At 50.9% G+C, this 25,147-nt stretch overlaps 1 protein-coding gene across 3 annotated transcripts in view; it reads left to right on the top strand.

The window, feature by feature from the left end:
• Positions 1 to 25,147, top strand: part of LOC146343544 (transcription factor COE3-like) — a 106,188-nt gene that overhangs the window by 76,681 nt on the left and 4,360 nt on the right. For 2 of the 3 annotated variants that reach the window (XM_084855267.1, XM_084855266.1), the window contains 5 exons: positions 1,145 to 1,233; positions 13,551 to 13,616; positions 17,010 to 17,187; positions 17,867 to 18,052; positions 19,350 to 19,538. In XM_084855267.1, the coding sequence (XP_084711393.1) occupies positions 1,145 to 1,233; positions 13,551 to 13,616; positions 17,010 to 17,187; positions 17,867 to 18,052; positions 19,350 to 19,538 (708 nt within the window). Of the gene's footprint in view, positions 1 to 1,144; positions 1,234 to 13,550; positions 13,617 to 17,009; positions 17,188 to 17,866; positions 18,053 to 19,349; positions 19,539 to 22,563; positions 22,638 to 25,147 lie in introns of those variants that run through there. The other variant, XM_084855268.1, reaches the window with a different exon arrangement.

Here is a 25,147-nt window from a genome sequence, read left to right on the forward strand (position 1 = left end):
CCACCACAGAGTTAGGCACGCACCATCCTTTCTGGGTCTTTGGCACCTACTGAAAAAACACCTTTCCCAACAGGTATTCCCAAGAAGGTAATGCTGTCCTCTGTATGAAGAGGCCAAGATTTTGTATATCACTTAGGAATTTCTTTGATGGGAGTGATTCTTAAAGATAATTAATTAACTGGTATGATAGTCATTTCTTCTCCTTCCCTGTTCCCCAGCATATAACCCTGGGAAATGTAGTTCTTTGAAGAGGACCAAGACAGTATTCTGAGCATCGTCACCAAACTACATTTCCCATGGTTCTTTGTGGATTCCTTAGATTCATGACAGTTAGACTGGTCCAAAACCAATATGGGTTTCTAGTGCAGATATATCTTGAGAGGAAGTACTTTATTTACTTGCCTACTTTAGTGTCCTGAATGTGCCATTCTAATTTGTGCAAAGCAGCAATGAAGCCAGGCCGGCACCTGACCTGAGTGCAAACCTAGAACCCTTCCCAGAGTCCTCAGCAACGTGCAAGGGTTCTTTGGCAGCCTCGTTCCTGCAGAGAAGCTTCTCCTGCGTTAGAGAATTTGAAAAATGCCGATCCGGTGGCTGAGATCAGCGGCAGGCCCCAGGGTTCTCTCGCATAGATCTGAGCAGGAAGTTGGATGAAATGAGGGTGTGGAATGCCAGGACTCCTGGCTCTCCTGTGGAGCTCTCATCAGAATAACTTAAAATGGGGTGAGAGTGGGGTTGGAAATTACAAAATTCTGTGACCTGTATGAATTGCACAAATTCTGAGTATTCTGTTTCTATGCCTGCCTCCTCCTCGCTGCATTCCCTGACCAACCAAGTCCCCCTCAGCCTGGTCCTCTGCTAGTTCCAAGCCTGTCTTTGTAGTCCTAAATGGCTAGAGGCTTTTTTTAAAAAAAGTGAAATCCTCTCTATGGGCTATACTAGATTCCATTGTTACGTGGTACTTGTGCAAAATTACCCACAGCCCTGGCTGTCATTCCTTCCACAGTGAATGGATCAGGCCTTGAAGGTTCCGTAAAGATTTACTACAGAAGCTATATCATTTTGGCTCCTTGATATTACTCTGACTCTTGCTACAGTTCCAGTCCACTAGATTCTAATCCTCTCATTCTCTCTCAACCCACAGCCCTAAATGAGCCAACCATTGACTACGGGTTTCAACGCTTGCAGAAGGTGATCCCACGGCACCCTGGTGACCCTGAGCGCTTACCTAAGGTAGGAGTGCTGTCTGTTCTTTTGAGAATCTTCATATTCTATTTGATGTGCTGTCTCATCACAATTAAGACAAGCAAGATAAGCTTTGTAAGCTTGCAGGTCAGCTGCAAGTCAGTTCTGGTTGGAATATCCAAATAGAAGTCAAGAGCTGTTTGAGGGTATAACTAAACATATGGACAAGTGTGATCTGGTAGACACTGCTTACTTGGGTGTCCAAAAGGCTTTCAACAAAGTCCCTCATCAAAGACTCCTAAGAAACTTAACAGCCATGGAATAAGAGGAGAGGCCCCCTATGGATCAGTAACTGGTTCAAGAACAGAAAGAGTAGGAATAAATGGCCAGTTCTCCCAATGGAGGGATGTAAACAGCAGGGTCCCCCAAGGCTCTGTACTGGGATCCATGCTTTTCAAGTTGTTCATAAACAAACTGTTCATAGGGATGAACAGTGAAGTGGCCAAGTTTTCCAATGAGACCAAATTATTTAAGATGGTTAAAATAAAAATGGGATTGCAAAGAGCTCCAAAAGGATCTCTCCAGACTGGGAGAATGGCCATCCAAATGGCAAATGTGGTTCTATGTAAACAAGTGTAAAGTGATGCACATTGGGCAAAAATTCCCAACTTCAAGTATAGCCTGATGGGATCTGAGTTACCGGTGACTGACCAAGAAAGAGATCTTGGAGCTGTGGTGGACAGCTGGATGAAAACGTTGACCCAGTGTGCCGCTGCTGTGAAAAAGGTGAATTTCATGTTAGGCATAATAAAACGGCCAAGATCATACTTCCCTTACAGAAATCTATGGTGTGGCCACACTTGGAATACTGTGTACAATTCTGCTTGAACAAGTCTGGTCACTGCAACTAAAAAGGATATTGTAGAGTTGGGAAAGGTGCAGAAAAGAGCAACGAAAATTATCAAAGGACTGGAGCAACTCCCCTTTAAGGAAAGGTTACAAAGTCTGGGACTGTTTAACTTAGAAAAAAGGAGACATGATAGACATGTTCAGAATTATGCATGGTGTGGAGAAAGTGGATAGGGAAATGTTTTTTCTCCCTCATAATATTAGAACCCAGAGGGATCATCCAATAAAGCTGAATGGTGGGAACTATTCAGGAACCAGGACAGATAAAAGGAAGGACTGCTTCACATGGTGTAGAATTAAACTATGGAATTTGCTATCACAAGATGTAGTGATGGCCACCAACTTGGATAGTTTTAAAAGAGGATTAGACAAATTCATAGAAGATAAGGCTATCAATCTTGATGACTATATATTACCTCCAATATCAAGGGAAGGATGCCTCTGTAAAGCAGTTACTGGGGAACATGGGCAGGAGGGTGCTGTTGCACTCATGTCCTACTTGTGGGGTTTCCGTTAGGGCATCCAGTTGGCCATTGTAGGAACAGAATGCTGGACTAGATGGACCCTTGGTCTGATCCAGCACAGCTCTTCTTATGTTCTTATATTCTTATGACAACAAAGATCTTTTCTATTCCCAAGCTTCCCACATGATAAAAGGAAGTATCGTAACGTTTTTCCTTTCACTTAAATTAAAGAATGGGTTTGGAAGGAATGAAAACGGTGGAGTATCTGACTAGATTCAAACCAGAGGAACTCAGGAATGTGTGTGATATGGAGGGAAGAAAAATGAAGTGTGCTGATTATAAAGTAGCTGCTGTATGGCCCCAGTGTACGATTATCCAGCTGGGCATCCCCAGAGAGCCTCCTCTTTAGGGATGTGTCATGGCTCAGGTAATGCACATGTTTTGCATGCAGAAAGTCCCAGCTCCCTTCCCTGGCATCTCCAAATGCAAGGAGCAGGTGCTGGGAATAGACAACAGGAGTAGACAGCAGGTGAAGAGCTGCCATAGAATCCTTTTTTCCCTTGGCTGCTAGTTTTCTATTTGCAAAGAGTGTGATGATGATGTGGGAGCATTAAAGTGGTGGTTTCCCACATAGATTCTGAAGTTGATTCTGCCACCTCATTCTCTGGCACCTGCAGTCCAGATCTCAGCAGAAGGCAGCTTCATGTCTGTTCACTTGAAACATTTATTGTTCTACAAAAGGCTGGCTGATGTGGGAAGACGGCAGCGGTTTATAAAATGGTAGGGAGTGGGTAGAAAGGACACTTTTTCTGTAATGATACAAGAATTCAGGGGCACCCGATAAACGTTGCTGATGGCAGGTCCGGCAGATTCATGGCCAGGGGCGTAGCGGAGCTGGGTCTCGCAGGGACCGGCAATGCTTCATTAGCAGGGACACCAACGGAGGCTGGTGGCTCCAGTGTCGGTGGGGCAGTAAATCCTCTCCGAGTTTCAGTCATAACGAGTCAGAACCTTGGAGAGATCCTTTAGAGTTCTGACTGGTTCTGACTGAAACCTGGAGCAGATTCACCACCCACTGACATCGGAGCCCCAGCCTCTAGTGAGGGACACTGACATCACGTGCCAGACTTCCCTCTGAGCTTAGCTGCAATCCTCACAGTAGCTGGAGACAAATTATTTTTCTCAGCAGCAATATATTGTTCCCATTTGTAATGCAAAGTATTTTGGGGTGGCTTGGTCTGGAATGGGCAGTTAAGACCCGTTAGCTTTCCAATAGATCAGCTTCAGATAGTGATGAAAACTGCTAGAACTGGTGTTTTGCCATGGATCAACACAGCTGCCTGCGTTTTTGGCCTCTCCTTGGGGATGTGGCTAGGGGGCTGTCACGATGAGCACCTGCACTTCAGAACTGACCGCTCCACCACTGTCCATGGCCTGTCCATGGCTATTAGTCACAATAAAAATGAAACCTCCACGTTCAAATGCAGTATACCCCTGAACACCAGATGTTGGGGCATACCAAAGAGGGGGTTGGGAGGGGGTCCTGATCTTCCTAGAGGTGTCTGGCTGGCCAGTTCTGGAAGCTGGACTACATGGACCTTGCTCTTCTAGAATCGAGTGGACGCTGGTGAGTCTGAGCACTGCACCTCCCCTGGGACCGTAGTGATGATAGACATACACATCAGACGTGAACGCTGGGAGCGGATCAGCACTGTGCGTCAGGGAGCCGTGCGCGTCCCCCTCTGACTCCGGCACGCAGAAGAACCCTCGATTAGTTGTGCGTCAGCTTAGACAGGTTGCTCCTTTGTTCCTCCCGCGCCTGCTGTCCTTGGCAAAGTGTAGCTAATGTCTCTGGGCAGGGAACAGCTGGCGGTGAGAGGGAGGGCCTTCAGATGGAGAGTGACAGCGGGACGCGGCCTCCAAATTGGAGCCATTTATCATGGGCTGACAGGCCTGAGGCGGTCCCTGCTGCCACTGCTTCCCTGCACGCTCGTCTCCCGTTGGTGGTTGAGCACACCATGCCCCCCGGCAAAGCATGGAGGCACCGTGGGCTGGGCATGCTCAGAAGCCACACCCTCTGTGCAGAATCCTAACCCCAGCCCTGCTGGGTCAAGCAAGAGTTCGTCTTTTCCACCATCCTGCTGCCATCAACAATGTGCAAGATTCCCCCCACCCCCGCACACGCACACACACCACACCAAGGTGATCCTAAGCAGGGCGTGGAGGTAACAAGCGCTGCTAGTGGTTTTCTCTCACCAGCTGGTATTATTCAGAGATATACTTCCCCTATATGTGGAGGTTTCTCTCCTTGGCCACAAATTTGTCTAAGCCTCTTTTTCTTCTTTTGGTAGCTATTCAAGGTAGCGACCATCAGTGCATTTGGGGCCAATGAACTCCATAAGCGCATTATGTGCTGTGCGAAGAAATAGTTCTGTTTATGTGTCCTGAAGCTGTTTCATCCGTCAGTATACCTTGCCAGTCAATGAAGAAAGGGGAGGGGCTGTAGCTCCGTGCTGGAGCCCCTGCTTTGCATGCAGAAGATCCAGGTTCAGTCGCCAGCATCTCCAGGTAGGGCTGACAAAGGCACCTCTCTGAAACCTTGGATTGCTGCTGCCAGTCAGTGTCGACAGTACTGGACGAGATGGAGCAGCAGCCTCCTGCATTCCACAGCCCTGCTCCTGAACTCCAAATGTACCTGTGCCTGGTGTTGGTTATGGAATGGCAACGGCAAGACGCTCTGCATGTGCCCAGAGACACTCAGATTTCATTGATGCTTCATTGGTTGCCATACTCGGCCCTAGCGGGGCTCAGCCATGGCAAGCCTGGCTTTTGGGGGGAGGGGGTGGCCAGTACTAAGGTAGACCAGAGCATGGAAATCTGAATGTGATAACAGGGGTCCCCAACCTTTTGAGGTCGGTGGGCACGTTTGGAATGTTGAGAGTATTTGTGGGTGCTTTCACAAAATGGCAGCTGGGGGAAGGGCTTGTCCGTGCATAAAATGTCTACCACGGTGGGCATGGCCAGTCACAAAACACTTGTTTCCCAGAAGGCAGAGCAGTGAGACCAAAAGAAAACTAACTTGCCCAAGAACCAAAGAACGAGGCAGAGGTGAGGGCTGAGCTCCAAACACCAAACCACTCTTTTGAACCCAAATAAAGATGGCGCTGGAGGGCGGCACTTTGCCTTGCAGCAAGCCTGCCTCCCAGTTATTCTTGTAATTAATGACATAAAAATCAGGAGGGGCAGGGAGCTTGGCGGGCGCCAAGAGTGGCGTCTGTAGGACCCATTGGTTGCTCAAGCCACCATGCCGGAGACTTAGCACTTAGCCCTGGAGAATGAAGTGTATCTGTGTGTTAATGATGTATTCTCTTCTCTGTATAGTGGGATCAGGGCTTTGTGTATTTTTCACACGTAAATCCCGGTCACACGCACATTATTTGAATGTTTCCTGCTTCACTTAGGGAGCAGTCCTGTGCATGTTTAGACAGACAAAAGCCCTACATCTCCCAGTACTGCTGGCTGGGGAATGCGGGGAGTTGTAGGACTTTTTTCTTGGTAAGCGTGCATGGGATTGTGCGGTTAATGGACTTCTTTTCCTGATTCTCTGACCCTGCTGCTGGTCCCTCCGCCTGTTGCTATCTCCTGTCAGTGGCAGCAGTCCTCCAAGGTCCCAGCCAGAGGTCTTTCCCGGCCTTGTTCCCTGTCATCTTTCTTACTGGGCTTGAACCTGGGGTCTTCTGCTTGCAAAACATGTTCTCTGCCACCGAGCTGTGATCCCTGATGCTGCAGTTCAGGGATGGGGAACCTCTGCTCTCCAGCCCAGATGTGGCCCCCAGAGGGGGGCGTTCCCTCTGCAGGCTTTTTCAGCTGTTATTTCTGATCAGTGATCAGAAAAAGCGACAGTTCCATTCTGTGCCAGGTATTTAAAGTTCAATGTCCTTTTTGAGCTGTTGCTGAGAGCTGTTGCACTGGGGTTAGCCCTGGGTTGACATGCAGAGAACTGAGGCGTGTTTTGTATGGTTGGTGGGGAAATGGCCATGTTGGTAAGAATTGCATCTGTCCTGTGCCCTGCCCTGTCCCCTTAGCCCTGCCCACTGCTGGAATGTGGCCCCCAAGACTCTTCCCCAGTTTTGCAACTGGAGTATAAAGTTCGCCATCCTTGCTGTAGTTGGAGGCATCTTTAGCAGTTGAGGCCAGAGTTGGCGTGGCAGGACGTTTGAATGGGAAGGAAAGACTTCTTCCCACAGCACAGAGTTAAACTATGGAAATCACGACCACAGGATGTAGTGATGGCCACCAGTTTGGACGGCTTTAAAAGGGGGTTGGACAAATTCCTGGAGGAAAGGGCTATCAATGGCTACTAGTCCTGATGGCTACATGGTACCTCCAGTACCAGAAGCAGTGAGCCTATGCACACCAGTTGCTGGGGAAGATGAGTGGGAGGGTACTGTTGCACTCATGCCCTGCTTGTGGGTTCCTGGTCAACAGCTGGTTGGCTGCTGTGTGAACAGAATGCTGGACTAGATGGACCCTGGGTCTGATCCAGCAGGGCTCTTCTTATGTTCTTAATGTGCCTGTCCAAACCTACCAGCTCCACCTCCTGGGGTGGGGGCAGAGGAGAACAAGGAAGTGGCAACCAAGCCCCCTGTGTCTACCATTTTTAAACTGTACCAAGTTCTTCCCAGATTTGCCTTTTAAAAACAGTGTTTATATCATCATTTTCGCTTACTTAGTGCCGATTTGAGATTATTTGGGCTTTTTTATAGAGTGTGACCCATGTCCTAGGTCAGGGGTGGGGTGTGGAACCTTTGGCCAGTGTGCCAAATCCAGCCCACCGGGGGTCCCAGTCCAAGCCTCTAGGGCTCCCCAGAGGGCCAAGCCCCATTTCTGCCACCTGCCAAACATTTGGTGGCTTCCCACCTTTTGTGCTGGGTTTCCTCATTCAGAAAGGTTGAAATGCCTCTCCTAAGGTTACTGGCAGTAAGATCTTTAACCTAAACGTTGGTAGTACTCATAACCTAAACTATGAGTTTAGGTTATGAGTACCGAAACTATGAACTTTTTAACCTCAACTGTTACGTTTTTTCAGTTCTCTCTATATTTTGGGCCTGCCCCTTTTCCTTTGGCCCCACCCACCACTGGATTGTGGCCCGCTGAGAGCTTCTCCGAAATGGAGTTGGGCCCTCTGCCTGAAAGAGGTTTAACGCCCCTGGACTGGGTATTTCATAGAGTTACGTGAACAAAAGAGACAAGACCCCCTGCTCCAAGGAGCTTACAGTCAAAATGGCACAAGTGCTGGAGGCAACAGAGGTAGAAAGGAGAGAGAAAGAGAGAACGGTGGTGGTGGGAGTAATTTAAAGGGGATTGTGAGCAATAGGCAGAAAGATATTCCGCGGGTGAAGGCAGCTATGCATTCTGACCTTTGGTGGGACATGGTTTAAAAACAGAGCCTCTGCCCCGAAATAGCGTGCCTCGGAGGTCCTGTCCGTTGGAATAGCCGCATCCTGCTCCATGCCAAAGCATGAAGGGCCGTGTGCCACGCCAGCCAAGAGGTTCCCCAGCTGCTGATGGGAGCCTTGACAGAGGGGCCCCGCTCCCCAGGAGAGCTTTATTAATTGTGACAGCAAACCTCTGTATCCACTGAGCTGCTGCTGCTGACTGTCCGCCTTCCCATAGACTTTGAGGTGGTGGCTAGTCTAGGCCAGTCATTCATCATAGTTAAGCCACTTGTCGTATCTGGGCGGTGATGGAGCTGAGCCTCGTTCCCCAGCCCCCCTCCCACCCATGCATCATGGAGAACTGACAACAGGCATACACGGTGACTGCGTGCGCGTGGGTCTGCGTGTTTGCGCGGAACTCCAGCCTGGCCAGGGGGGCGCAGAAAGGCAGGTGCGCTATGCGTGTCTTCCCTTGCTCTGTGCAGTCCGTGGGAGCTGGGCTGTGCAGTGTCCCTGTGGGGAATGGAAAGGTCCTAGAACCAACCCGCTCCATGAAACTTGCCATTCTCCAGATGCCCAGATCTCACAACTTGCGCACAATACATAATCTTTGAAAAAACGAATGCAACGTTTCTGGACTTTGTGATTTTCTTTTTAAGAGTCACATTTGATCATTTGTCAGCTTCAAACATAAGGATGTAATAGAGAGCTTGGGTTGGTCACTGTCTCTCAGTCAGTAACGTACCTCACAGGGTTGTTGTGAGGGTGAAGTGGGGAAAACCATATATACCGCCTTGACCTCCTTGGAGGAAAGACAGGATATAAAGGTAATCAACCAGTCAATCAATCAATAACATAATGCTTGTCATGCTGGAGCAGCCTATCAGCTCAGCAATCAGTGGCTCGCAAGGTGCCAGAAAGACGTTTCCTGGCAGCGCATAAGAACATCAGAACAGCCCTGCTGGATCAGACCCAGGGTCCATCCAGTCCAGCATTCTGTTCACACCGTGGCCAACCAGCTGTCGAAGGGAGACCCACAAGCAGGACGTGAGAGTGCAACAGCATCCTCCCACCCATGTTCCCGAGCAACTGCTGTACATGGGCTCACTGTCTCTGGTACTGGAGGTAGCACATAGCCATCAGGACTAGTGGCCATTGATAGCCTTCTCTATGAATTTGTCTGACCCCCTTTTAAAGCCATCTAAAGTGGTGGCCATCACTACATCTTGTGGTAGCAAATTCCATAGCTTGACTCTGCACTGTGTGAAGAAGTCCTCCCTTTGGTCTGTCCTGAATCTCCCAACAATTAGCTTCACAGGATGACCCCACTGGGTTCTAGCATTATGGGAGAGCGATAAAAATGTCTCCCTGTCCACATTCTCCACACCAGGCATACTTTTGCATGCCTCCGTCATGTCCCCCCTTACTCGGGTGTGCATGATATGCCTACGGTGGATATCCATCACACACTGTTAAGCGCCAGCATCTGGCCGACAGCATTATACGAAGTTTGTGCTCCTGGCTATCATGATCCCTTTTAAAGGATCCCTTCCTACCCTGCCTAATCCCTTTGAAGAATTCTCCAGATCTTTTAGGCTGGAGAGAGACACAACAGTGTTTCGTTCAGGCCGGTGGCTGCTTTAACACAGATTCCCCTTGGAAGAGGGAGAAGGTGAGGGGACTCATCCTCCTTTTGCCTGGGGCCAAACGGGTTTGGCAGATTGTCGCACTGCCCCCCTAAACACCTTCCTGCCGGAAATGTTACTTGAGGACTGACAGCCCATGTAAACTTTCCCCAGATGTGCACAGACAGGATCCGAGATTGTGGGCTGAGTCCTGGATTGTGATCTCAGATCAGATCTGCACCTGGGTAGGGAGAGCATCCTGTGTGAAGCGGCTTGAACGTTTTTAACATAACCAGGATCCCCGTTGCAACTCAGCCAGGCAGCAGAGTGGAGCTGGGGTGGCCGTGTCTCCTCTTTTACAGGCCTCTGTTTGAAGGCCCTGTCCTGCCCAGTTCCATTTCAGAGAGAAAGAACCATCACAACCGCTGCCCATCCACAATGAGCAGCACCTGAACAGGCAGGGACACAGGCCCAACCTTCACAGTCTGCCGCACCATGGTGACATGCACTCTTTCAGTTATAGTCATTACTTCTAAGTTTGCGTTCCTACGTAAAAATTAGCACCTGCAAATTTTATGCAAATGCCTGTCCTCTTTTGCCCCTCTTTTTGGGCAATTCATCAGTAGCCATCCTAAGCCGAGGGGGCTTTTTGGTGGGGGGGCATTTGAGGGGGCCGTCGCCCCATTGTCTTCCTTCCCTCCCCAGTGCTGGGTGTTTTATGTTGCCTTAACGGGAGCTAAACGTGCACAGATGGACCAGCCGTCTCCCCCCCCAACCCCCCTCCGCTCCATTACCGTATTGATCGGGGAGATATTGCAGAAGACAGAAGAGCAAGCGCTTGTGATTGCCGGCACTTAGCTTGACAGCAATCCGATAGCCTTGAGATCCTGATGTATGCTCTAGAGCCGGCCGGCTGGTCTTGTTGTCGTCATCTCTTGCTTGGCAGGGGTGGGGGGAGGAGGGAAGGATCCCGGGAGGGTCCAGGAGCACACTGGGGAGCTCTCCCCGAGATGCACTGGAATCGGGTAATAAGGAGCGCTTTTGTGCAACTGCTTCACATTCCTGGAATGGCTTGCTAGGTCCTGTACAGGATGCAGATGCGACCAGGGCAGGAAGAATCCCTAGCAGGAATAAGTATGATGCTGATGGCTGCAGTTGCTCCGGTTTCCACCAAGGCCAGGGCTGTGTGCATCGCACCTTTGGAACTGCTTTCAAAGGGGTTTGCCAGCCATGGCTCCACCCAAGGCACCCTGGGAATGTTCAATCTTTCCGGGAGCATTGAACAATTCCTGTAAAGAGACCCCTAACCACTGCACATTACTGCTGTTCCCAGAGTCCTTTCAGCGGGGACGAGGACGTTCAAAGAGGGTTGTGTTTTTTAAAGCCTGCACGTTTTAAATACAAAGACATGTTCAGCACCGCATGACATTTGGTTCTCAATGGCTTCAGCTGACTTACAGGCTGAGTTCCAGTAACCCAGGGGCGTCAAACCTCTGTCAGCCTGAGGACTGGATCGGATTTCAGAGAAGCTCTTGGGGGCCGCATTCCAGTGGTGGGTGGGGCCAAACACAAAAGGGGCAGGGCCAAAACACTAACAATACCAGCATATTAGCTTAAAGCTCTTGCTCCAGTAACTTAGGAGAGGCATTCCAGCCTTTTAGGAGATGCATTCCAGTCTTTTAGATGGGAAAAAAACATGAAAAGGCCAGGAAACCATCAAGCAACTGGAGGCGGGGAAGGGCGTGTAGCCATCTGGGAGACTCCGGATGGCTGGATTTGACCCCCAAGGAGGCTCAACACCCCTGCAGTAGGGCATGAGAACATGGTTTGCATGCAGACAGTCTGCTCAGAACTACCATGTGGGGAAATTTAAGGAGCCACCATGAAATAAATGATTGGCTTGGTTCGCTCCATTGCATTGTGTATGTGTGTGTGTGTGCAAAACGTACTAATTTACTTAAAGCACTTTTAGCCCACTGTTCAAGCAAAGAAGCTCCCAGACCAGTTTACAGATAAAAACAACAACAACACCCTCCCTGGCTGCAGGCTTGAAATCTAAAAGGCATAACACAAAAGGAAAAAGGGATGGAGGGTCGGGGGGAAGAAATGAAGCACAGTAATTCTTATAATGAAAAGCATGGATGGATGGATGGATGGATGGATGGATGGATATTTATTTATTTGTATTTCTGAATCATCCCTCCACTCAATGAGTGCTCAAAGTGATTTTCAATAAAAGCAAATAACCAATAAAATACAACAGTTCCATACCAGACAAAAAATAAAACAAAAAAAGCCAGCTTAAACAAAACTGATAGAATACATAGATGGCAATAAAACAGGGGAACCATCTAAAATCAAAGAGCAGCATTGATCAGTAAAAGCTTGGCAGAATACTATAGTTTGTACCAGCTGTTTAAAGGCCAATAACAATTGAGCCAACCTAACCTGGATGGATGGACAGACAGACAGATGTCACCTTCTGTTGGGACGTGAAGTACCCTGTGATCCAAGCCACAGGTCAGTCCCAATTTAGCAGCTTTTGACTTTGAGGAAACTGTTACATGTTTACAGGGCCGGTGCCCAGACCAGCATTGCAGGGCTCCTGCCAAGGCCTGTGTCTGAGCAGGGGGCCCATTGCCTCTCCCTGAGGCCTCCGGGCTCCTCTTGCTTGCTGTTGCTGCCTGGGCCCACGCCCTCTCCAAGTGAGCAAGGAGAAGGAGCAGTAACCTCCCCCTCTGGAAAGTGGTGTGAATTGGGCCCAGAGGAAGAGGCAAGCAGATTGGCAGCTGCGATTGCAGTGGTGAGGAGGTGGGTGCACGCAGGGAGGAGTCCCACTGAGAATATCTTGCACAAGTCTGTTGAATTGCTTGAACTGAAAGGGTGACCTACAAAACACACATGACATTGTTGGGTGTTGCAGAGTGGTGGACAGGCTGTCTTTCATGGAACTGTGTGCTCCAGTACTGATCTGCTGATTGAGGAACCTTGGGTCCTCCAGAACACAGTTAGAAAGCCTCTGGTTGATGCATTGATTGGCTTTGCCCATCCACTATGTGATCCCTAATTGGGTGGGATCAGCCACATCACTAATCTGTGAAGGAGAAAGAGATAGCAGCCCAGGGAAACAATGGTATTGAACAGGATTTTTTTAGGGGGTGGGGGAGATATTTGCTTGGACTAAGTGGGTTTTTTTGGGAAACTTCTACTGCAGCAAAATTACTATGTTCTGATCCAAAAAACCTGAAACTTGAAAATGTTTGGCACAGCTCTCTGTAAACAGGCTGAAGCAGCATACATTCAATTTGCCTTGCATCTTCCCTCCCACATTGATAGTCCTTGCATGAAAAACATGAGATTCTATTAAGCTTCTTCTCGACACATATCGAAAGGCCGCAGGGAAGAGGGTGGGGGGAAACCCGATAGATTCTGCTACCATTGCCACCATCACTGTATTGATTGTTTAAGTTCAGGCACTGTTATTGAGGGCGATTCTGGGCGTGGGCCAATGGGTGGTGCTAGGACGTATTTGCATGGCGAGGAAGGGCAATGGCAAAGCAGCAGCCAGGGGGGAGGCTGGGTGGCTGTGTGAATGCTCAGAGGGTGCCATTTGGAACTGCTGCAAGGTATCTTCAGATAGGCCTACTGTGCATAATGCTTTTCAGTTTGGGATAGATAAGAGTAACCATTCCATTAAATCTTCCCCGACGTGGTGTCCTCCAAATGCGTCGAACTACCATTTCCATCATCCCCAGCCAGCATGGCCATTACCTGGCACCGTCCAGATGTGTTGGACTATGTCATACTTGTATGACTCCTGTCCAGAGTTGTAGCCTAACACATCTGGAGGACGCCCCGTTGGGGAAGTCTGTGCTGCAGCCCCAAGGAAACCCCTCCTTAGAATCGCCTTTCTCTCTCTCTCACCACAGGAAGTGCTACTCAAGAGGGCAGCTGACCTGGTGGAAGCTTTGTACGGCATGCCACACAATAACCAGGTAAGCATCGCAGCCCCTCGGGGTAGGACGCGAGCTGGACAGCGGGGTGTCCGGATAGATCCAACCAACCCTGCCTGAAGGTGCTTTGCAACCCAAAGAGTTGTCAGCAGAGAACGGCCACCCCTTACACTAGGGCTGTGGAACGTCCGGCCCTTCAGCCTAATCCGGCCCACAGAGGCTCTGCATTTGGCTTGTGGAGGCTCGTATTCCCTTCACAGGCTCTGTAGCTGCTCCACAAGCCTTGCCACACCCAGCTGACATCTTATGGCTTCTGGAGGGCTGGGAGGGGGCAGTCATCTGGCCCCCCTACCCCAAAGTGGTTCGGCTCCCCTGCCCTACACACACACATACACACATGTATCTACCTCCCTTCCTCATCCCTAGGGGGTACTGTTACTTGAAGAGTATTTCCTGGGCACCAGTGAGCCTAGGAAGGGTGGGAGCCAGGGCCGACTCCAGGTTTGAGGGGGCCCTGTCCAGCTGGGCCTCCTTCTACAACTGTCGGCATCCAGATGCCATTGTAATTTTCCCACAATGCCTGGAGTGCCTGATATGAAACCCCTCTGGGGCATGATGGTAAAATTAAAACAGCAGGCAGCTAGGAGCCTGCCTTGAACCAAGTCAGACCAAATTATGCATGGTGCGGAGAATGTGGATAAGGAGACATTTTGCTCCCTCTCTCAAAATACTAGAACCCAAAGGGATCTGATTGGTAGGAGATGCAGGACAGACCAAAGGGAGGCCTTCTTCACACAGCGCATATTTAAACTATGGAATTCGCTACCACACGATGTGGCGATGGGCACTAGTTTGGATGGCTTTGAAAGGCTGGACAAATTCCTGGAGGAAAAGGCTATCAATGGCTACTAGTCCTGATGGCTGTGTGCTACCTCCAGTACCAGAGGCAGTGAGCCCATGTACACCAGTTGCTGGGGAACGTGGGTGGGGGGGTGCTGTTGTGCTGATGCTCTGCTTGTGGGATTCCCATGGGCCGCTGGTTGGCCACTGTGTGAACAGAATGCTGGACTAGATGGACCCTCGGTCTGATCCAGCAAGGCTCTTCTGATGTTCTCGTTGGCCCGTGTCTTCCCATGCACTGACTGCCAGGGGCTCTCCAAGGTTTGAGGCAGGGGTCTTTCCCAACCCTGTCAGGACATGCCAGAGTTAGAACCTGGGATCTGCTGCATCCAGCATGGGGGCTCTGCAACGGAGCGGTGGTGCTTCTGCTCCCAGACCAGCCACCTGGGGAGGCGGGGGAAGCTGACACCAGGGGTGAGCCCTGCCTGGATGCTGGGGTCCCAGCAGCTACCTGAGAATGCTGGGTATTCAAGTTGACCCTGGTGGGAGGCTGCTCTGGTAATTCTTGGGTGCAGGAGCTATGAGGCCGGGTTCCCCACAACTCCCTGAACTCTCTGGCGCTGGTTCCATGAGTAGGAAATGCAGACAGTTGCTGCATTCAGACAGCAGCTTAGCGATGTGGGAAGGAGCTGCGGGAAAGCAGATCCAGTGCCACCGCAGGGATCTGCGAACTGGCTCCGATTCGCAGCTTTTAATGGAAGAGGAGCTCCCCGCCCATGTATCACCTGTCCACATATCATCCCTCCAGCACCTCACACAACCACATGGCTCACTGTGCATCAAAGTCCCCATTTCAGATCACACCTCTCTCTGTGAGCACACGACGTGCCCCTTTAGCAGGGCACTCTTCTCTCAGCTTCCCTGTCTGCAACACAAGAAGGCCAGCACTGGCCTACCTTGCAGGGTTGGTGTAAGGACTACCACAATAATACCCGCAAAGTGCTTTGAACACCAGAAAGGGCAACCTAAATGCTCGCTCTTAATGTTCATGCAACCCAGCCTCATCCCCCACTGTCATCCCTGGCCAGACCCTCCACTCCCAAGGAGACATGCACATGCATAGCATTAGTAATTTGCATAGATTGCATTTGGCTTGGAGAACGGGGAATGATTTTAAGCGCGGAGTTCCAGGGGCCCTGACCATCGCAAGCATTTTAATGTCCCTCGCAGTTCTGTGGCCGTGCCAGTAATGATTTCCATATCTTGGACTTCGCCGGCTCCCCTCCCTCTGCTTTCCCCCAACCTTGCACGGAGCTGGCTGGGCCCATACAAGACCTGGCTCCTAGGCATACATCTGTTCGTCATTAGAAATTCCAGGGCCGTTAAGTAACGGGCTCGCAACGGCCCCATCCTTCCCGCACCCCCATAACTGGGCCCAGCCGGTGTTTTCACGGCTCAGTAGCGGTTAGCACCACCTGGGCGGATATTGCTGTGGTCTCGTGGAGGCGTCGGGTCAGGCCATCGTGTGGGAGGCATTTGGCTCAGCTTGAAGCTTTGCTTGCTAAAGGTCCCCGTTGCTTTGCCCCTCGCTTCCTTCCTGGGTCATAAATCTTCCCCGCTCCCTCCACCGGCCTGTGTGCCACAAAATGGTGGGACCAGGTTCTCAGCCACCCCTCACAGGAGATGGGAAAAGCAGACTTCAGCCGAGGTGGAGACCAGCCTAGCTACATGTTACACTCGGGGTGTGACAAGAGGCGACGTGGAAGCCAGGGCTGCTGAGCCTCTTTCAGCCCCCAGGCCAAATTCCATTCCGGAGAAGCTCTCGGGGTCTAGAGGAGGAATAAGTTGATAAGAACTAAGCAGCAGATGGGTATGGAATGGTGGACAGCTTCTCCTGTTTCACCGGCTTTTGCCTGTGACCCCCTTCCAGTTCCTCTGCTGGTCTCCAGGGGAAACATGGGAATTCTCAACAGTCAGTGCTAAAGAGAGGGGACTCGAGAATTCTCCACCCCAGGGACAGAGAGGAGATGGTGGTGAAGCCAAAGATCACACAGTGGGGAGGGATGAGCGTTGTTCTGGGATGCCCTTCCTTGCCCAGCAGAGCACTAACAGAAGACCATACAGTGTCCTGCATACAGTCATTCGCACCCAATGAGAGTGTTTAATATATATTTGATATATAAAGCAGCACAGCTACTGATAAAGGTGGAAGCCTAAACACTTAGCTTAAGATATATATATTTTAATACTCTGTTGTTAGTCTTTCTTTCTTACGTGTTTTACCGTAAGACTGACCGCGTTCACAGTGGATCCAGAGCCTCCTTGTGGCTTTGCTGTTGTGCCGCTTTATTTATTTCCTTATTTATTTGCAATATTTATATACCGCTCCACCTCAAGGATTTCAGAGCAGTGAACAACAGATAAAAGAATAAAACACAATATTAAGACAATTACAACATTTTAAAATAAACAGCTTTGCAACAACCTCTCTCTCTTGCTCCCCTCCCTTCTCTCTCTCTCTCTCTCCCTCTCTCTCTCTCTCTCTCTCTCTCTGTCTCTGTCTCTGTCTCTGGCTGTTCTCCTCCCCGTCCCCAGGACATAATCCTGAAACGAGCAGCGGACATTGCGGAGGCCTTGTACAGCGTCCCACGCAACCCCAATCAGCTGACCTCCCTGGCCGGGAGCCACGCCCACTCGGGCATGATGGGCGTCAACTCCTTCGGGAGCCAGCTGGCCATCAACATCAGTGACTCCGCCCAGGGCTCAGAGCAAGGTAGGGGGGCATCCAGGGGAGCTGCTCTTTCCTGTGACGGGTGCAGACGAGCTGCCGTCCTGGATCAGGCCAAGGCAGGTCTGTCTAAGTCAGGGGTGTCAAACCTCTTTCAGGCTGAGTGCCAGGTTCAGTTTCAGAGAAGCTCTTGGGGGCCGCATCCCAGTGGTATGGCCCCCGAAGGTAAAAGGGGTGCGGCCAAAAATACCAGCCTATTTTAGCGTCCAGGCTAGTACCTAAGCCTTAGGAGAGGCATTTCAGCCTTTTAGAATGGGGGGAAACGGGAAAAGCTGTGGAAATGCTGGTGAGGAGAAAGCGGTTGGGACCAGGGGAAGGGGCATGGCCTTCTGGGGAACCCTGGAGGGCCATATAGGTACCCCAGGTTGGCTGGACTTGGCCCACAGGCCTGAGGTTCGACACGCCTGATCTAGTCCACCATCCTGTTTCCAACAGCAGCCAGGCAGATGCTTCAGGGAAGCTCCGAAGCTGGATGCAAACACAACCATGCTCCCTGGTTGTTTGAACCCAGCATCTGGCATTCAGGGGTTGAGTGCTTCTGAACATGGAGGTTCCATTAACAACCATGGCTGAACAGCCATCAATGGGCCTCTTCTCCTCTGTGGATTTGGCTGATCCCCCTGTTAGGCAGGAGGAGCTTAGTACCTCTCCCCTCTGCTTGCAGGATACACGCGCAACACGAGCAGCGTCTCGCCACGAGGCTACGTCCCCAGCTCCACCCCGCAGCAGAGCAACTACAACACCATCACGTCCAGCATGAATGGCTACGCAGGGGCGGCCATGACCAGCCTCGGGGTGCCTGGATCCCCCAGCTTCCTCAACGGCTCCACTGCCAACTCCCCCTACGCCAGTGAGTTTCTGCGGTTTGTACAAAGGGGCATAGCTCTGGGCTGCCACCAATTGCACAAGGTGCTCATGGAGAATTTGGCAATCTTGACTTTCTCCTTTAGAAAGAAAAACAAAAATCAAATGTCTAGCCCTTCTGGTTTGGGAAGCCAAGCTGGGGGATGTGTGGGCTTGGGAAAATCCCTGGTGGGAACTCTGTGGCTACAGGGGGGTGGGCGGGATGGAACGTAGGAAGCTGCCTTCGGATGGGTCAGGCTGTTGGTCCACCTAGCGCCCCGGCATCTCCAGGTAGGTCTGGAAAAACACCTGCCTGAACCCATGGAGAGCTGTTGCCAGTCAGTGTCGGCATGTTTGGGCTGGTGGTCTAACTCTGTATAGGGCAGCTTCTGATGTTCCTGTGACTGGCACCACCATCTCAGACAGAAACAGGGGGGCGGCTTCTTCCCCTTCACCGTCATGCTGATCTTCTTAATTGGGGGTGCCAGGCATTGAACCCGGGAACCTTCTGCTTGGAGAGCCATCAGCCCTCCCACTGAGATAGCCCCTTCCTGAAGAAACCAGGGGGCCGAGTGAGACTCAGTTGCCAAAAGGAGCCGAGTGAAACTCAGTTGCCAAAGGGGGAGGCGTCTGGCCTCTGTACAGCTCCTCGCCCTTCCCAACATCCATGAGGTGCAGAAGAGCTCAAGCAAAATAAGCAGAACTGAAACAATATGTCAGCGGGAGGTCTTTGGAGTGAAAAATGAGCCCCACTCTGAGCACCTTAAAAGCTGGAGTGGAGAGATGGGCTGTATTTCTGTGACAGAGAAAGAACCACGGGAGCAGGGAGGCCTTGGACGGGAAGATTTAAACCAGGGTTGGCGTCAACAGTAGGCATGGTTGGGCACCTGCGAGGACCCACACCAAGCAGGGCAGGGCAGTGGCAAGAGCCCCTGCAGTTGCTCCCCCTCTTCCCCCCTGCAGCCTGCCTGTTCGCCTGCCTCTCGCTCTGGCCCAGGCAGTGGTGGTGGTGAGGAGGAGGAGCAGAGGCCACGGCCGACTGGCTCCCTGGCTCTCTCTTCCTGTCATGCAAGCAAGGGGGAGCCTGACGAAGAGGACAAGGAGCCACAGCAGCTGGTGACCGCAGTGGTGAGGAAGCAGGCTTATGGGGGGGGCCTTGAGTGCGTGTGGCGCAAGGGCCCTCCAAAGCCTGGAGCCAGCACTGATTCAAACCTTCCTCTGACCTGCCCCCCGATCTGTGCCCATCTTCCCCCACCCCGTTCCTTCCTCCCTGCCACTGACTTCTGTCGTTCTCTTCATGGCAGTCATGCCCTCCAGCCCCCCGCTGGGAGCCTCTTCCATCGCCAGCTCCTCCACGCCAGCAGGCGTCTTCTCCTTCTCCCCCGTCAACATGATCTCCGCCGTCAAGCAGAAAAGCGCCTTTGCCCCCGTGGTGCGGCCGCAAGCGTCCCCTCCCCCTACCTGCACCAGCGCCAACGGGAACAGTCTCCAGGGTGAGTTGACCCCGCCCCCTCCACCGGCCGTGGCCAGTGGCATGCAGGGGGGGGCGATCGCAAGGGCCGTCGTGGGGCGAAGGGGAGGATGAAATCTGCCACAGGGACACGGTCCTTTTCTTTCCGCGAATGGGAGGGGGCAGGCTGTCATTTTCTCTGGGTCCCAATGGCTGCCATTTTGACAAAGGTTTTCCTTGGAGATTTGGTCCAGATAGAGGCATGGGGTTCCCATGCAGTGGGGAATCCATCGCTAATCCCAGGGTGGTGTAGGGGTTAGAGTGTTGGACTGGGACGCGGGAAGTCTGGGTTCTAATCCCCAGTCAAGCCATAAAGCACACCGGATGACTTTGGGCCAGTCACTCACTCTCAAGCTTAACCTACCTCACTGGCTTTTTGTGAGGATAAAATGAAGAGGAGGAGGGCCATATAAACTGCTTTGGGTTCCTTGCAAGAGGAAAAATCCAGGATATAAATGTAATAATAAAAATCCCACTCTGCATAGAATTTTTGTAAAGCTTTGATGCATCCGTCAGTCCCTTTGTCAAGACTGAGAGGTTGATTGCCTTGGCTAGAATTGTTCTCTTGACTGCCCTTTGGAGTCGAGAGTTAATCCAGCCAGCCTGGGGTGCAAAGGCAGTGGTGGATTCCTTCTAAAGATGCAGTTGAATTTTCCAGCTAAACTTTTCTACCAGGGGGCTAGAAACTTGCTATCCCCCAACCCCCAGAACTTATACTACTGACCCTGTCAAGCAAAATGTAGGGCATATTTGTAGGTTACTGCTCAGGGAAAATATCTGAGGAATTTCAAGAGAAGTAAACAGCATTTTCACAAGACCAGCAATGTCTGGACATAATTCTTTAGACCTCTGATTTCCCCCAATCCCAAATGCGGTTGTTGGTGAAATGCCCCTTCGAAGGGCCTTTTTGGAGACTGCTGTTCCCTGATTAGACTGTGCAGACATTGCTAATCAGCAATGGCCTCGTTCTCGCCCAGGTAGTAAAGCCCTGTCTAGGCAGTTTCAGTGCAGATGCCAGGTGGGGTCTCACATGATTGAATGCTTCTTCATACCACCACAACAAAAATCCCCAAACTGGAAAGGCTAGTATGTCAGGGAGGAGGCTAAGCTAGAACACTTCTCCCATGAACTTGCTAGTGTTCTATAAGGAGGGGATTGTTTTTGTACAGAACAGGTTTCAATCAGGTGGGCCCACACCTGTCATCCGCAGCGGTACAGCCCAAACCACGCCTGACCACTTCAATAAGGACTAGACCATTGTCCGGGCTGATCGGTAACACTAGTGTGGCTACTCAGAGCATGACCTGTACTGTCCGGAAAGGCCTTAGTTCAGGGGGTGGCAGGAATCTGTGCTGTTGCTGGACTCCTCGGTGTGGCGGACAGCTCAATGAAGATGTCAACCCAGTGTGCGGCCGCTGTAAAAAAGGCAAACTCCATATTAGGCATAATCAGAAAACGAATTGAGAATAAAATTGCCAACATCATACTGCCCTTATACAAATCTGTGGTGAGACCACCCTTGAATTCTGTGTACAGTTCTGGTCACTGCATCTAAAAAAAGACATTGTAGAGCTGGAAAAAGTGCAGAAAAGGGCAACTAAAATGTTCAACGGGCTGGAGCATCTCCCCAATGAGAGAAGGTTACAACAGCTGGGATGGTTTAACCTGGGAAAAAGGAGGTTAAGGGGAGACTAGAACCCGGGGTCTGATTGGTGGGAGCTTCAGGACAGATAAAAAGAAGGCTGCCTTCACGCAGCACAGAGTTAAACGATGGAACTGGCTCCCCCAGGATGTGGTGATGGCCACCCATTTGGATGGCTTTAAAAGAGGGTTGGACAAATTCCTGGAGGAAAAGGCTATCAATGGCTACCAGTCTTGATGGCTCTGTGCTACATCCAGAACCAGAGGCAGTGAGCCTCTGTACACCAGTTGCTGGGGAACATGGGTGGGAGGGTGCTGTTGGGCTCATGCCCTGCTTGTGGGGTCCTGGTCGACAGCTGGTTGGCCACTGTGTGAAGCAAATGCTGGACTAGATGGACCCTGGGTCTGATCCAGCAGGTCTCTTCTTATGTTCTTGTGTCCAACTCTAGATGTTTTCGGACTCGAACTCCAGGTGTTGTTGGATTCCAAGTCCCATCAGCCTAGCCAGTGGGGATGACAGGAGTTGTCATCTGACCACTTCTGGAGGCCCACAGGTTCCCCATCCTTGCCTTAGTGAACAGTTGTGTTTCACACCAGCTGCTCCAGTTATCCACACAGCACCACTTCCCAGAAGGGCGATGCGGACGCTGCCGCAGGAACTGCCGGACATCACAGTTCTTGCCCCAGCTAGACTTTTTTGCCATTCTTTCTTTCTTTGACCTCTGCAATTCTTCTTTCCACGGCCACTCCACCATTGTAAAAAGCTCCCCCAACCCCGAGCAAGGCTACCCCCTTGTAGTGGCGCAAGCCCTGCCGCTCCACCATTGCGTGAGGGATGGAGCAGCTGCATCTTTCAGCTAAGCGAGGGACACAGTCTTCCCTTTTCTCCACTCCATGCTGAGAGAAAGGGAGTGCCTGGGAAGAACGTTTATTGGGGTTGCAGGCGCAAACCCTCCATCATGGCTTTACATCAGGGGTGGGGCACATGGACCCTCCAGGTGTTGTCAGACTACAACTCCCATCAACCCTAGCCAGTGTGGTGAGGAATTATGGGAGCTGCAGTCCAATATCTGGAGGGCCACATGTCCCCCCTCCCCCTTTACACTCTTGCTGTCCTGATGCCTCACAGAAATGGATTGGGAGAGAATCCTGAAATATAAAGCAGAGGAAAGGACTTTCTGAAGTGATCTTGGCTGCAACCTTTGCTCTTTCTTAATGGCTTTTATATTTTATTTTTTCCGTTGTTCCCCTTTCCTTGCTTGCTCTCGCTTTTCCTTCCTTCCTTCCGTTTCTCTGTGTGTGTGTCCCTCTCTCCTGTCCTTCCTTCCCTTTCCCTGTGCCGCTGCTTGCTTGGTCCTGCCACCCAGACCAGACCTTTGAGGATTCAGCAGACAAGTTTCACACACCATCTCGTTCGCTCCAAGGACTGGCTTATTCCTAATCACAGTATGTTTCTTCTCTCGTTCTCCTGCTTTCCCCTCCCGCCTCGCTTTGTCAGCCTTCTCTCTTTTTCTGCTCCTCTCGCCATGAGTAATCGTGACTCCTGCACAACAGCCTTGCGCGGGCTTGTGTCCTTACATTGCTCACCAGAGTGGGAGGGCTGGCGGGGACTTGACTTTGGAATCTTAACAAAGCCAGGGGTAGTCACAATATATTTATGTTTATTTATGAATGTATGGACCACCTTTCTTGAGCCCAAAGCCCCTTCGATATGGTTTACAAGATTATAAACATAAACAATAACAAAGATAAAAAACAGTAATATAAAAAAAAAACATACAAATAAACATACAAAAAAAAAACATACAAAACATACCAGCAATAAAATAGCAGCGACCATTAACATTTTTCAACCACAGCATCTGCAGGACAATTAAAAGCATTTCCAATGTAAAGCTGATTTAAAGAACCAGGTCATGGGGCCCTATTTAAAAGCAGTCAGTGAGAGCACTAGATGCACTTCCTGAGAAAGAGAGTTCCACAGTGATGAGGCCACGACCAAAAAGGCCCTGTGTCTCGTGCCCACCAACCTGATCGATCTTACCAGCAGGGCCTCTGTGGCCGATCACGAGGCCCTGGCAGGTTCATAAGGGTGCTGATGGACGTCCAGATAACCTGGTCCAAAGCCATTTAGGGCTTTAAAGGTAACAACCAGTACTTTGAATTTTGCCCGGAGACGCACTGACAACTAACATCGGATCAGTGTTGCGTGATCCGTCCACTTGGCCCCACAGGCAACTGGGCAGCTGCACCAGCCTTTGCCTGGGCCTCCGCCACCCGTCCACTTCCACCGCCTCTCACAACATTCTCCGTGGCACTCCACAACACCCCCCTCAGCTCAGGAAGGAGCTGTGGTTCGGGACAGAGCAGATGCTTCTCATGCAGAAGGCCGCAGTTCAGTGGCCCACCTCTCCACCTAAAACATCTTGGCTGGCAGCGCCAGGAAGGTCTTGGCCTGAATCCTTGGACAGCTGGAGCCAATCAGAGTGGACAGTCCTGGCGCAGTACAAGGCAACTTCCTGTGTCCGAGTGGGTTCCAGAAGCCACAGGGGCCTGCTGCCTTGAGCACCACCCTGTGTTTGCACTAGTGCTGTGCTGAACATTTCTCCCATATTTTTTCAACCATTCTCATTCAGTTCAATAGAAGAGAAATTGCTTTCAAAAAGAAATTCAATACTGAAGAAATTTTGGAGAAATCCTCAAAGGTTGGGTTTGGGTTTCTTGGGCATACCTTACTTAGGAAGTGGCCGAGGAGTGAGCCCAGGTGTCCTGTTCTTCATTGTACAATCTTCTCTCTGGCACCCTGTAGCCTCCTCAGCTCCCTGCACTTCAGTTGAAGCCCAGTGGAAGGCACCATGAGGTATGAGGTAATTCCTCCCTTAGGGCTTTTACAGATCAGGAAGTGCAGGCAGCCTGGGAGGCTGGCTGTGATTAGGTAAGCTCAAAAACACCACCAAAAGAAATTCAACATAAATGATAGACTGTCCTGAGAATGAGGCAGAGCAGTGGAAGCCCCTTTCGTGGGGGAAGAAAACCTTCTGGAAATTGCAGGACAGATTTTGGCAAAGCAGTAACTCCACCTCATCCCTGGAGCTTGACACAGGGATGCAAAATGGGGGCCAGCCTGCCAACACAGTTCATGCTGCTGCAGCACAAAACCCCTCCAAACCCTAACCAAAAATGAAAGAAGCTGTGCTACAACCTCTGCCAGTAGGGAGCCCTACCTGTGAGAAACTGTTGGAGAACTTCTCCTTCCCCTGGAGAAATTCAGTGAAATTGTCTCCCAGAATTCTCTGCCCACAAATAAGGTGGAGAATTTTGAGAGGCCATCTGCGCACAGCTCTAGTTTGCACAGATCCCACAGTACCATGAGTGAATGGCAGTTTCTCTCTTCCTCCATTCCAGGCTTAGGGCTTAAAGCAGGGGTATTGGACCTCGGGCCCGTGGGCCAAATCTAGGCTGCCTGGGAGCAAATATGGCACTTTCCCTGACTGTGGATGTCTCTCCCCCGCCCCCATTCAGAATAAATGAAACGCCTCTCCTAAGGCTTAGTCACTGGCAGAAATAGCTTTAAGCTAAAATATACTGGTATTTTTGGCCCCTCCCTTTTTGCCTCTGGCCCTGCCCCTTTTGCTTTTGGCCCCACCCACCACTGGACTACGGCCCCCAAGAGCTTCTGTGAACTGGAATTCAGCCCTCTGGCTGAAAGAGGTTCAGCACCCCTGGCTTAACGGCTCCCAGACTGGGCAGGAGGAGGAGAGCATGTTTCCAGGCAGGGAGAGAGAAAGCAGCCAGTGAGCCCTGGTGCGTTTACTCCTCTTGACCTGGGCATGCTGGGCGCTCCAGCTGTCGTAGCATAGTGGTTAAGAGACTGAGCTACCAATCAGAAATCCTGGGTTCAAGCACCATCTCTGCCGTGAACTTGCTAGGGAGAGCCAGCATCTCACAGCC

The sequence above is a fragment of the Heloderma suspectum genome, chromosome 5, assembly GCF_057233095.1.
Source record: "Heloderma suspectum isolate Gila_16-S chromosome 5, 16-S_ref, whole genome shotgun sequence".
NCBI lineage: Eukaryota > Metazoa > Chordata > Lepidosauria > Squamata > Helodermatidae > Heloderma > Heloderma suspectum.